General features: G+C 33.1%; 2 protein-coding genes across 2 annotated transcripts; both read right to left on the reverse strand.

Annotated features, from left to right (window-relative positions):
- Positions 1-260: 260 nt before the first annotated feature.
- LOC105313487 (glutaminase A-like) lies at positions 261-3564 on the reverse strand. The gene is made up of 22 exons (XM_019999020.1): positions 3440-3564; positions 3285-3389; positions 3171-3228; positions 3062-3121; positions 2883-3014; positions 2752-2844; positions 2669-2705; positions 2516-2628; positions 2253-2474; positions 2122-2210; positions 1981-2077; positions 1887-1937; positions 1744-1833; positions 1665-1692; positions 1559-1617; positions 1169-1348; positions 998-1117; positions 867-938; positions 735-812; positions 594-677; positions 475-545; positions 261-429 (listed from the first exon to the last, which is right to left on the reverse strand). The coding sequence occupies exons 1-22, from the start codon at positions 3562-3564 to the stop codon at positions 336-338; spliced, it is 2058 nt and encodes a 685-aa protein (XP_019854579.1). The 3' UTR covers positions 261-335.
- A 5974-nt stretch (positions 3565-9538) lies between these two features.
- LOC109583619 (uncharacterized) lies at positions 9539-13106 on the reverse strand. Its single transcript, XM_019999041.1, has 12 exons — positions 12746-13106; positions 12332-12631; positions 11940-12287; positions 11839-11895; positions 11754-11792; positions 11016-11704; positions 10911-10965; positions 10814-10870; positions 10718-10771; positions 10557-10664; positions 10415-10513; positions 9539-10250 (listed from the first exon to the last, which is right to left on the reverse strand). Exons 1-12 carry the CDS (start codon positions 13083-13085, stop codon positions 9649-9651), a joined length of 2748 nt encoding a protein of 915 aa, XP_019854600.1. The 5' UTR covers positions 13086-13106; the 3' UTR covers positions 9539-9648.
- Positions 13107-13278: the final 172 nt, after the last annotated feature.

The raw sequence follows: 13278 nt of genomic DNA on the forward strand, positions 1-13278 counted from the left end.
ATGAATAAAAATTTTGGGTGATTCTGGAATAAATTTTTGAAAAATCCATGGGCATACCCTTTGCTTTTTTCAAAAATGGCTTGTGTTTAAAATTGGTCATAACTTAAAAATTATTTGTCAGAATCAGTTCAAACTTTGTACATGGCATAAGGACATCATTATGCATCAGAAAATATTATTAAAAGTTTGAGTGATTTTAGAGCCCATTTTCAGAAAAACCTTGGGCTATAATAGCCTCCAGGCTAACCTTGCTGATATTATAAGCTATCAATATAACTAACTATTGGTGTTATTTTCTTAGTAGCAAACAGCAAAAAGTAATGCAGTTTACTAGACTAATTCTTCATAGCAGTTAAAAGTCTAGCATAAAGGCCACCAATTACTGGGCGAGCTGTGAATCCTTGTCGATGAGCAGTATCAACAGCATACCTTTAAATTAATAATAATGATTGTTATTAGATTAATTATACCAACCAATCAGTGAATGGAGACCTATCTGGTGTTTCATTAGCAAACTTGTACACAGCAGAGGTTATAGAGTTAAACTGATACAGTGTCTATTATGAATCTCGTACATTAATATCTAATTGTACCTGATCATCAGAAGCCATTGCAGCAGTCCACATGAGCCAATCAGTTTTAGTATACAAATGACGATCATCCATTGGTATGCCATACTATTGTAAAATCAACAAGTCTCATGATTACTGTAGCAGTAATAAATATAGATCTACCATATTCATTTTGGTCATGTAATAATTCAGTTCTAGATCAAACACTGATTGTGGAAAAATGTCCAACTTTAGAATTTTCTGTCATTGCAAAAAATAATAATGTATAGATAAATATATAAATACAGTTTATACCTGAAATACAAGATTGTACTTGAGCGACCATGAACCAGGTAAGTCATATTGACGCTTGTAGTGATCCCCATCCTATAAGGACAATATTAAAATCCATATAATTCACATAAAAATCCATATGCCTTTCTCACCAGTCCATTAGTTGTCCAGTATTGTAAGAATTGAGTATCAGCAGTGTCATACTTCTCAGCTGATGCAGTGTCTCCTTTCATTCTTAGCAATTGAGAGTATGCTCCAAGAGCTACCATACCCTACCAAACACACAATAACTATTATGTAGAGTATACTTAAATTAGTCTTACTTTAGCAGCTAAGTTCATATTATGAGGTGATGGCCCCTCAAAGTCATCAGTACACAATTGGTTACCAGGATCAGGGAGACTAGCTACAATGAAGTCAGCCCATATTGTTAATAGGGGCCAGTATGGATCAAGGAAAGTCAAGTTTTTTGTCTGAAGAACAACACCAGCTATCATTAGTAACTAAATAAAACAAACTTCACAGACTATATCAAATCAGCTCAGAGAAATTACTATAATTCAAGCCTATGGTAATTTTTTAAGATTTAAGGTATAGTAATACTAGTAGTATAGCAACTGGAAATTTTAGTTGGAGTTTGTTGGAAATTTTAATCTCATATTTTAAAGCTATAAGTATTCAAAGGCTTGCAGACAAAAATTGTCATGACTAACCATGTCACCAGATGCTTCTACTGGCATTTGTTCTTCATTGTTTGGCTCTAAATCACATACTAAAAGATTATGACAGATAATATTGTGTGTATAAATGCTGCCTAACCTGGCCAATGGCCTAAATGATGAGGTGCCTAAAAAATTACAAAAAATGATAGCAAAATCAAAAATACAGCTAGCTTTACCCATTCCAAATTGTAAGGTATGTCTAGTCCATATTTTTTTGTGCCATTGTTAGCATAATTGAGCAGAGGAAGCAGCATTAACTGAAGGGCCTATTGTAAAATTAAAAAGGACACATAAATAGGCACTTTTGTAAATTCAAAACCTCAGGGAGATCCCATAGGAAAAGAGGAGCAACAGGAAATATTACATCAACCTAGAAAAACTCAAATTTAATTGAGTTTTTATGAGAGACTTACAGTGTTTGTAGCACCACCACTTGATATTTCTTTCAAAAACACCCATGGCTCATTTGTAACATTATTCCAAACAGCAATAGTACCTCCTATTGCTTGTCTAACACCAATAAAACAATAAGTCAATGATCCATAGCAGTCTACCTCCAAGCTAATGATGAAATTGTGGCATAATTTTGTCCCCCAACACTATATAATGCTTCAATAATTTCAGCATCTTTGTCATCACATGCCTGCAATGATTAGATGGACAGTAACCAACAATTTAAAAGTACCTTTTTCAGTGTCTCGTATTCTGAATTTCGTATAAGGCCAGTAAAGTTTTCATAGTTGTGCTTCCAGAGTGGCTCCATTGCTGTTCCAAAGTATTTCATTGAATAGACTTGATCATAGGATATCTGTAGCCACCTTTGTGATGGTTGTCCTGGTGTGATAGTACCAAAATCCCAAGCTATGGCTAACACTGGCCAGTTATCTTGACAAGCTCTTGGTTTATTCTATTAGATATCAAATACTATTAAAATGTCTTTATTATTACCTTGTCTTCGGGTGGTAGAACTTTGCCTTCTATAAATGCAGTTCTTGTATCAACTGCAGGAGCCATTGTAGCAATCACTCCTCTATCAAGTATGGTGCTTACATACCAATAACCTGTTTAAGCCACAGTAATTGTAATATTTTTATTCCTTACCCCAATTAATACGGTCACTATCCTGTCCAAAATAATCCTAAAGAATTTGTGCATCAAGGTATTACAAATAAAATAACACATACTTGCTCAGTTGTTCCCATTCTCATTGCTATCTGTCCACGCATTAGTGGTGCATGCTCCCAAATAACCATCTGTTTTGTATCACTTACAACACCCTAAGGACAAATTAAAGTAGATCTAGAGAGCTTATTACCTCAGCTGTGTTATCATAGTAGATTTTAATAGTGTGATTTGACAAACCATCAATAGCCTCTACAGTATAAGTCAAGAAAGTAATTGGTAAAGTTGGAATTTTATCTGTTGCTGCAAAAGCTGGAGTTGAAAACTAATATAAAAATTGAGAACTGTTATGGAACATTCTATAATACTAACTGTTAGTGTAAGCTGTATACCACTTTCCTGAAATACATACACTGTCTGAGTTGGATATACCTACTTATGCTAGCAAGTAATAGTTCACTTTATAAAAAAAAACTATTACAGTAAGGTTGACTTGAGTCATTACATCAGGTGCCAGATCTGTATCTTTAGCCATAAACCTTTTAATTAAATAAAGAGACTATTTTTGCTCATACATGCATCTATAAATATTTACCTGTATACTTTGCCATCAATGCTTATCATTCCTGAAAGACAGATAACAGGTCCACTCCAATGCTTAGGAAAATCATCATAAAGATGATCAGCATCAGACCATATACTAATGAAGGGAAGTACACAATAATACACACACACACAATCTACTTGTACCTGAGATAAGGATTGACAACAACTAGTGGTACAGATGGAGGTCGGAAGTTAGGTACAAGATGAGGTCCATCAAATTTAGCAGATAAAACACAAGCAAGAAGACATAAAACAGCAAAGGTCACCATATTTTTACTGTTTATGTAAAAATCACAGTAACCATAAATGGAAGTGATTAAATTCATTTTTATTCAATGAATACACTGTTTAAATGTTCAAAATAAAATTATTTAACTTCCTTTAATTTTTAGTTTAAACTATTGGGCTGAAACTAAATGTTACATAGATTTTGTACATAAACTTATGAGTGCAATCATGGAACCACTTTCAATACATACAGACAAACAGCAGAGAGAGGCAATGCAAAATTTATACGGTAGTTAAAAGTCTAGCAAAAGACCATCAAATACTGGGTGGGCTGTGAATCCTTGTTGATGAGCAGTATCAAGAGCATAAATAGATTTATGTATTATGTCATTTGTCATTAAATGCCCATGTATAATGTGGCTTTGATACCACCTTATTTTGGTGGATGGCAGGCTGACACAACATCTGATTTCCTCAATTCTTTTGTTTGGTGTATGTTGTAGGCATGCTGTTGACTTTCACAGTTTTATAATAATAATAATAATAATAATAAATATACATCTAATGAAAAACACAAATAGCTAACAAACGCACTCACTCACAATGACTACTTTACCCTCACTTCATGCTTACACTCAGCTATGGTAACTATAGCAAGCAATGTTAACTTAGTTAAGGCATTCAAAATAAATTATTATCAACCAATTACGTGCCTTCTCTTCAAACTTGCTACCTTTGACATATCATCTAACAATCCTCCCACAGTAGTCTACCACAAGCTAGACCATTGTAACAACCAGTAGCCAAGTATTTCTAGATCTCCTCTACGTGATGGATCTATAACAAAAATTGATCAATATAAAGTAGGGATTTTATTACAATGAGGCTTACTAGCTCTATGTGCATCAATGCTTGTAAAAGGAAGAGTGCCATAACAATATCCGTATGGCTTGTGACCACCTTCAAAATACCGGTATGAAAAAATGATCCATAATCTACCAAGTATACCTGAAAATAAAATGTAACAGATAATTAGACACAACAGCAAGAAAAGAAAATATGCAAAATTGAAGATTCTCTCCAAGCCATTTTTGACAAAATTCTATATTATATATACATGTACGTGTATAGTACAGGATCCTTGGCCTAATTTTTGAGTAACTTTGAAAACTCATAAAAAACTTTGGCCAGATTTCTAAGGGACTTTTAAAACTTTTTTGGCAAAAATCAAATTTTGATTGGAATCAAGTCCCACTTACTAAACAACGTGAACATAATGAATCAGAAAAATATAACATAAAAAATAGAGAACTCTCAGCCATTATTAATGAAGTACTATACATAGTACAGGGTCAATGACAAATTTGCAAAATAATTTTAGACTAAAAGAACAGCAATGAAAGGAGAAAGAAAGTTCATACCTAATCTTTTTGGGAATATCCAGTAAGTATGTTAGCGCTTTTAATATCTGCATGAGCAAACCGTGAATTACGCATATACTCAAGTGCCTCTAACTTTAGAGAGAGAGAGGAAGGAAAGAGACAAAGTAAAGAGATGGATGGTCAAAGATAATTACAATAATAATTCACTTACTATTCTTAATGCCAGATAGCAAATAGTCTTTACTCCAAACTTTCTCCCGGCTTCTTTAGATAGCTTTTCAATATTGTCTCTAATCTCTCCATTACAAGAAAGCGATACTGCAAAGACGGGGAAGTCTCATTCTTTCCCCCATCAATGAACTGAGGTACTGCAAAATATTTTAATCATGAGACTCCACTGAATCATTTACTGTTAGTAGTAAAATAAATAAAAAATACATACAATAAAAAGCATTCCTCACTCTTATTTGAATGGCCTACTTCTGCGTAACACCTTATTTCCAAATTTAATCATCCATTGTTTATTGGCTGCTGTTTTAATAGAAAAAACAATTTAATTACAAACATAAATCAGGAAACTCATGCGGTAGAAATTTCCGTGTTTAAAAATTGTGTCTGTGATCTAATTTTTACATAATATACTATGTACATGTATGTTCAAATTTTTGAGGGTTGAAAGTTTTGTGTTTTAAATAAAATGTGCTAAAAAATTAATATTTGCATGACAATAGAGCCAAGATGCTCCCTTGAATTTCTAGAATGGGGTGTGCCACAAAGTTCCTCCTGACAGTGGCACTGACAAATGGACACTTCATTGCACATCATTATAATAATTTCCCAAATGCAAAGTTTGCAATTACTATAGACCAGTTGGCGCTAAGTGTATTGATAAAATTTTAAGTGTATTATTCATCATGATACTGTAGATAAAGTAAAATTTTCCTGCCATCTTTATAAAGCCATAGTTTACTAAGAGTAGAATGGGAGAAAGCGATATCTTTGCTTCTATATGTCCTAATGGCCTTTAAAAGTAACAAGATTGCTGTCACAAATACAGCAGTTTTTGGAAAATAAGCTCTTTTCCCGATTGCTCCACTGCTCCATAGACAAACATTGCACTAGGACTCGAAAATTATGGCAGAAAAATTTGACTGTATATTTATAGTATCATGATGGTGAGTGTAATATTTTGGCAATTTGCCTGTAGAAAGTTAATTAGCTCAAATTGAAGCAATATGGCAGATTTTATATTGGCAATTTGTTCATAAAACTGTCAATTGGCAATATCAATTCCTTGCCAATAAATCATGCTGTACTGTACTTACAACTCTATGAATCATACTAAGTGCCAGCTGGTCTGTAGATCTCGTATTCATTAGGTTTACCAAACTACCACTTTAATGGCGTAACTGCCTGAGAATTTTGCAGCTGTTGAAGATGCTTCATAAACTTCTCCACAAACTCCTTTCCCTGTTGACTTTCCTAGCCTCCACTTTCCCATAGTAAAGCTCCCAGACTACTCCCAGAGAGGATTGTACCCTCTGGCAATGGAGGCACCGGCACCGAGTGCCATAGTGAAACTAGAGGATTAGATGCCTTCTTCTTAGTTCCAGCTTTCTTTTTTATTATCCCGGGGTGGACCAGGCATTATGTAAAATTTGTTCACAAACTAGCTAGCCTAGACCACATAGAAGTGCACGTGTTATCATGTGGTCGCTTTGGATTGCCACGCCTTACAGTTAGTGAACAGCAAACAAAAAATCAGAGCCTGACTCGGCCTGACTCTCGGACTAGCTCAAGTCAAGCCACTGAGAGACTAAAAAGGTAATTAAGATTATGATTATGAATGGGTTGGCAGGTAGGGGCTTAAGAATTTTTTTAAAATATGAAAATGGAAATTTTCTCACGGCCAGTTTTGACTCAATTCCTGATTTTTGAGTCATAAAAATCTATATTTGATCAGAATCAGCTCAAAGTTGGTATAAAAGTTATACAACATAAGTACAAAGTAGATCAAGCGGGAAAAACTACTTTTCATTTTTGGCATGTAGCATACTAGATAGTCTTGTCCCACCCCTTTGCTACTTGTGGAGGAAGGGTTTTGGCTCAATTTTTGAGTAACTTATAAAACTTGTAAAAAATCAAATCTGATTGAAGTTAGCTCAAACTTTCTATGCAACGTGTATAAGAACATGTATATGCATCAGAAAAATTAAAAATTCTCTACTTTTCACTTTTGGCACATTTTGACTGAAATCCCTGTACTAGTCTGGTCATGCTGTGACCAGACTATCACTGTACTGTTTTTGAGCCAAAGCCTCATGTATAACTCATACTGTCTTGATTTCGCATTTAAAGCACAAGATACATTTACATGTAACTGTACATAGTGTATTAAGGAAAGAATTATTATGATTGCTAATTTTAAAAGCCAAAAAGTAAAGACTATAATAGCCCATGGTTTTTTAAATAAAAATTGGCTCAAAGATCACCCCAAATTTTTATTATATTTTTTGATACATATTGATATACTTATGCTGTCTAGAATGTTTGAGCTGATTCTGACAAATAATTTTTGAGCTGTGGCCATTTAATTGAATTGGCCAGTTTTAAAAAAAGCAATGGCTATAGCCAATGGTTATTTCCTGAAAAATGGTTCTGAAATTGCTCTAACTTTTTATTACATTTTCTGGTACACATTGATGCTCCTATGTGATATAAAAAGTTTGAGCTATTATAGCCCATGGTTTTCTTCTGAAAATTGGTTCTGAAATTGCCCCAAATTTTTATTATATTTTCTCATACACATTGATGCCCCTATGCGATGTAGAAATTTCCAAAAAATAATTTCTAGTTATGAGCATTAATGAAAATTGTAATTGCGTAAGTGCATCAATATGCACCAGAAAATTTACTATAAATTTATTATAGAAACTGATGTGTTTTTGGCTATATAGCCCATAATCATCATCCCTTAGTATTAGCCATGGCAACAGCATGTATGGTATTTTTCTAACTGCCATCTAAAATTTACAAATATACCAATGCTACAGTTTATAAAGATGAAATTGAGAAATCTCAATGTTCATTTCATTTTTGATAGATATCAAGGTTTTTATGCTGCATGTACATGCATGTAGAATCTTGATTGTTTGAATTATTACATGTATGTACATGTACGTGCATTTTTATTATTTCTGAGCACAAGTATCAGATAAGATATGAGTTTATGGAGCCTGTCAAACCTTTGATGTGGTTTGGCAACATGTTGCTTGAAGTTGTCTCTCTAGCGCAGGTAGCAACCACATCAAAGCATTGCTAAAGTTACCTATTGGTAGAGAGCATAACAACAGCAGCCCCTTTACTTGGCTTTAGTTGTAAGATATTTATTATAAGGGAAATAACTTTTTAAGACAATGGGAATACAAAAATAATGATTGTCATATGCATGTAACCGTGATATAATGTTTCAATCATGACCCTCCCCTTAATCTTTCTATTTTCCAAAGTTCCCCACGATAAGTTACGGCTATAATGGCTGTATCTCTATCAATTGAGACCTCTTGCTGTGGTGGTCCAGGCAACTTATTGCTTGTAACTATTGTTGTGAATAAATTAAGTTATTTTATGTATTTTATATATTACTTTCTTCATCTGTAATTGGTTCTTCCTCCAGTAAAGGAGGCGTTGGAGAATAAAATGGTTTTACTGTAATGATAGCCTCTTCTTGCTAAAAATGAAAGATAACTACTGTAAGCACATTAATAAAGGATTAATAATAATTATACTATGTATAATTTTTGGGGAATTATTGTGATATTTGTATTTTTAAAGTGCTCACAACTACAAATGCTGATAAAAAAGTGAATCAATTAGGTAGTAATTAATTTATAAACCATGACACACCCATTTTTAACATTTGTGGTTTGATGTTGTTTGCCACAGTAAAGTGCTATTATGAGCTGATCCTTTTCTCTTGTACACATTTTAAGTGCCTAACGAGTATTATAAATCTTATTATGGTATTATCATTGTTGTGATTATTGAGAGGATTCTATTTTGTCTTCCCCTTATCAGACTTTCCTTATAAGTTAACAGTCTATTAAGTCAATGACTTACGTCGTCCATTCGGGTTAACGAAGTTTATTTCTGTTTGTTGTATATAAAGCCCAAACAAGTCGATGAATTAGGCGTCTTCGTCCTGCTCTTGCGTAGTACTTGTTTATGTAATTAATATTCATTATCATTCATGGTGACGTATTGATTAATATGAAGTCATGCAATGTTAACTTAATTGTGTTAATTATGTTAAGATGTATGGATGGGACGTATACAATTTGATTTTGTAATTTTCTTTTTCTATTAGTAACTGATCAATGAAGTCATTAATTATTGTAGAAATACAAGAGCTCAATCAGGCTTTTTGAGGAAACTGATGTACATCTGTGAAACGTGACTCCAGTTAGGGGAAAAATTCCAATCATACCATGGCAAGAAAAATTGCCAATCAATGTTATAATAATAATTAGATTGTACCTTTATGTCCTGCCATAGAGTTAACTCTTGACCAATGCTGTGAAAAGTGGTCGAAAGATGCTTCAATGAGCAGGGGAAACAAGAAAATTGCATACTGTTTTGCAGTTGTATAATCAAGTAAAATTTATATCAAATATAATATTAATATTATTTTATATTTGAACAATGTAAAATCAAATGATAAATAAAATTTAGATAAAGTAAGAATTAATAAAATGTTATTATATGCTTAACAGAAGAAAATGCAGAACAAGCATTCTCATGCCTGTTGTCTATTTCTAATCTTGTTAGTGTTTTATTGGTTAGAAGTGCATTCAGTATAAGCAGTACTCCATTAGAATCTAGTGAACTTCGGCTAACTGAGAGCTCAGTAAGAGTGTGATTAGTATGAATAAGGTCAGCTAATGATGTAGCACTGGCTGAAGTTATCTGTGGGTTATTGTACAGAGATAATGAAGTGAGCGTTTTGTTATACTTCAGTGATTGTGTAAGCAAAATGACTCCAATATCATCGATTGCTCCACTTAGTAAAGCTAGCCGTTTAAGAGATGTGTTGGTTGACATGTGATTAGAAGAAATTGAGTGAATTAGATCTGGTGTCAGTTGAGTATATGATATGCTAAAACGTTTTATAGTGCTCTTTTGTAACACTAGTGGCACGAGATATTGAATGGCATCAACTTTTGGCCTCTCAAGACGAAAATTTTGATGATTGTCTGTCAATTGAGATATAACCTCTTGACACTGTATGAGAGAAGGATTATTTAATTTAACTTCATCACCACTCCAGTCTACTTTTCCAGTCATATCTAAATAAAAAAGATATGTTTTATTCTAAGTGCAAGGTAACAAAAGTATCAGCAAACACTCTTAATTTATTATTTTGTGCAAAATTTATTCAAACATTAATTTTTGCCTTTTATAAATCAAAAATTGTGGACTATAATTTGGTACATATAAAGTACATGTATACCTTCATCAAAAGCCACTGCAGCATTTTTTGCTGTTTCTTTATAATCAGTTTGTTTTTCACTTAACAATTTCTGAAGCGTCTCTAATTCTCCTTCAAGAACTATAATTACATGGGTTAGTGATTGGCATGAAGGATTTCTTACAAGTGATTCTATTGTTCTTTTTTTTAATCAAAATTTTCAAATCATCAATTTCTTGTCCTTTGCGTTTACTTATTGTAGACTGTATCTCTAGCTTTGCATTCAGCTCATCTAAATGGGAAAAGTGACTTATCACATACTATAGGAACAATACACATTGTTACCAAGGGTAGCTGTGGATGAGTATAACTGTTTCTTCTCTTGCTCATGATCATTTTCTATAAAATTGCTTAACACCTATAGAATGAAGATTTTCATACCTTTTACCAGTTGTTGCTGCTTTAATTCAGATAGCATGTGCTTATCATCTTCCAAGTCTGTAATAAAATTAATTTAGTGATTTAACTGAATATTAACCTTTTTGTGGATATGTAGTAACATCTAATGCTTTAGTTGAGGCCTCGGATTCCACCTAGATAAAGAATAAAATAATAACAATAGAAGTAAAGAAATAATGTAAACCTTTTTAACAGTACTCCATACAGTACAATTTCCAACTTTAAACTCTTTTAACCCTCTTTTTTGAAGAATTTTAATCTTCTTAAAAACTGTAATTACAAACAAAATCATGTAACTACCAGGGCAATAGCAGCTGAAAAAAACAGATTGACCAGTTCCAAATTGCTCTATCAGAATATGATAGTTATTCAAAGGATCTAGATCTTCAAGAACATCTCTGATATCTTGAAGTGTTTGTGTATCAGGCTTCCAATTCAAGACAAAGGTGATAGTTTCATACATGAGATAAGGTGGGCTTGGAGTAACTTTTAAATTTTCTTCTAGACAAAGGCGAAGTGCTACTGTTTTACAAAATTCTGTAGCTAATTCTTTGTATGATCTGATAATGGTCAATGCTTCATTTACCTTAAAATGAGTCATTATTACCTCCAAGCAGTGTACATCAACAATGGTACAGTTTCTCTTGATAACTTCAAGTATGTCATTCTTTGTTTTCTTGTGCTGCAATTGTGACGTTAGGTCAGAACGAAAGTCAGCAATGAAGACCTTGACATCATTGATGTTTATCTTCTTTTTGGAAAAGATAATTCTAATTTCGTGAAAGCTTGTTGCAAATTTAACTCTTATGTCTCTAAATTCTTGCTTCATTCCACGTGGGAAAATGATTTTGTAACCATGTTTACACATTTCTTCTACAACAATCTTTCTATTAAAAATTAATAACTTATGATCATTACATACTTTCGTTATCAGAAGTGGGTCCTCCAATAGACTGTCCTTCTAAATTAATTAATTTCACAACATAATATTGTATTAAATTCCATACTTTCCATCAAAAATAAATCGATTTCCTCAACAGCATTGAAGTTGCCAAAGTGATGCACTAAAATTAATAAAATTTGTGAGTTTCAACTTTCAATAGCTTACTGTATTCTTCAAAAATTCTGTCACCAATTTGAGCAGTTTCAGGGAATTTTCGCAGCACAGTGACAAGTATTTCCAAGATTGCATAGTTCGACTGGACAACTTTTCGTAAAGCTCTAAGTAAAACAGCTCTACGGTCTGACAAAGAACCAATTTCAGATTCTACACTGCTAACAATACCATCAGAAAAGACATCTTCTTTGTGAAGTATATTAGCAATATGTGCAGGCTCTAAAATTGACTGTGAGAGAGAGCTATAGTATGTCCTTAAGATGTCAACAGCAGGATTTTTATGGCCAATTACTTCCTGACGCATCAGTTCTAGGCATTCTTCACTGGCCACTCTATGATCTGTAAATTAAAAAAAGATGACTGATAGCTATACTTGTTCTTACTGTATTCTTGTATCAATTGATGGGCTATCTCTTGTGTCTCATCAATTTCAGACAACACTGTAGCAATATCTTTAAGCTTTTTATAGTTATTTCGCACTACTCCTTGAATAGCAATCAAGAGATGGGTCTTTTTGTCATCAAAAGATCTGTTTTCTACTTCTATTTCGTCTAAAATGGCTTCGTCTATGCATCTCTTGCTATATAACATTTGAGAAACATTTACAGGAGAAATAAGAACATCATTTAACGCTTTCATATGCTGTTGCAGAATATAATATGCCTCGTCTGATGGTGTACTGCCTAAATAAAGAAAGTGAATACGTTATTAATTATAATCATTTTCAATTTTATTCAAGTGACAAAAACAAAGATGATAAATTGTAAATTAAACAAATGTAATAAATTACTACTTACAGTAGGCAGATCTATCATGGAGTTCCTTTAAATATTTTTCATAATTATTAGCCACTAAAATCTCATTAACAACCCTTTTTCTTAGACCATCCAGCAAAATTCGCCTGCTTGCAATACTTTTGGTCTTCAGCAAGTTCAGCCAGAGCTGAAACATCTGCACAGTCTTATATTCTTCACTTTCGTCAATTTCTGCGATTTCATTTAACTTCGAAGTGTCACATTCCAGTTGGACTCCCAGGAGAAACCATTTATTGGTAGTTACCTGGTCAGATAACTCCTTCAGGTCTGGTTTACGATTTAAAAACCTTTTGAAGGATTCAGCCATTAGATCTACTTTCATGCAGCACTGACTCTGAGCACGCCCCTTAAAGACTGACTCTGAGCACGCCCCTTAAAGGGGCGTGAATTATGTACTAAAGAGATTTCTATGTATCATATAATAAACAATTATTCAAGAACAAAAAATAATAATACTATGTAGCATAGTAGTAGTAATAGCTAATAATGATAATAGAAAAATGAAAGCACAAAAA

This window comes from Amphimedon queenslandica, unplaced genomic scaffold (assembly GCF_000090795.2).
Source record: "Amphimedon queenslandica unplaced genomic scaffold, v1.1 AMPQUscaffold_13294, whole genome shotgun sequence".
In the NCBI taxonomy this organism is placed as follows: Eukaryota; Metazoa; Porifera; class Demospongiae; order Haplosclerida; family Niphatidae; genus Amphimedon; species Amphimedon queenslandica.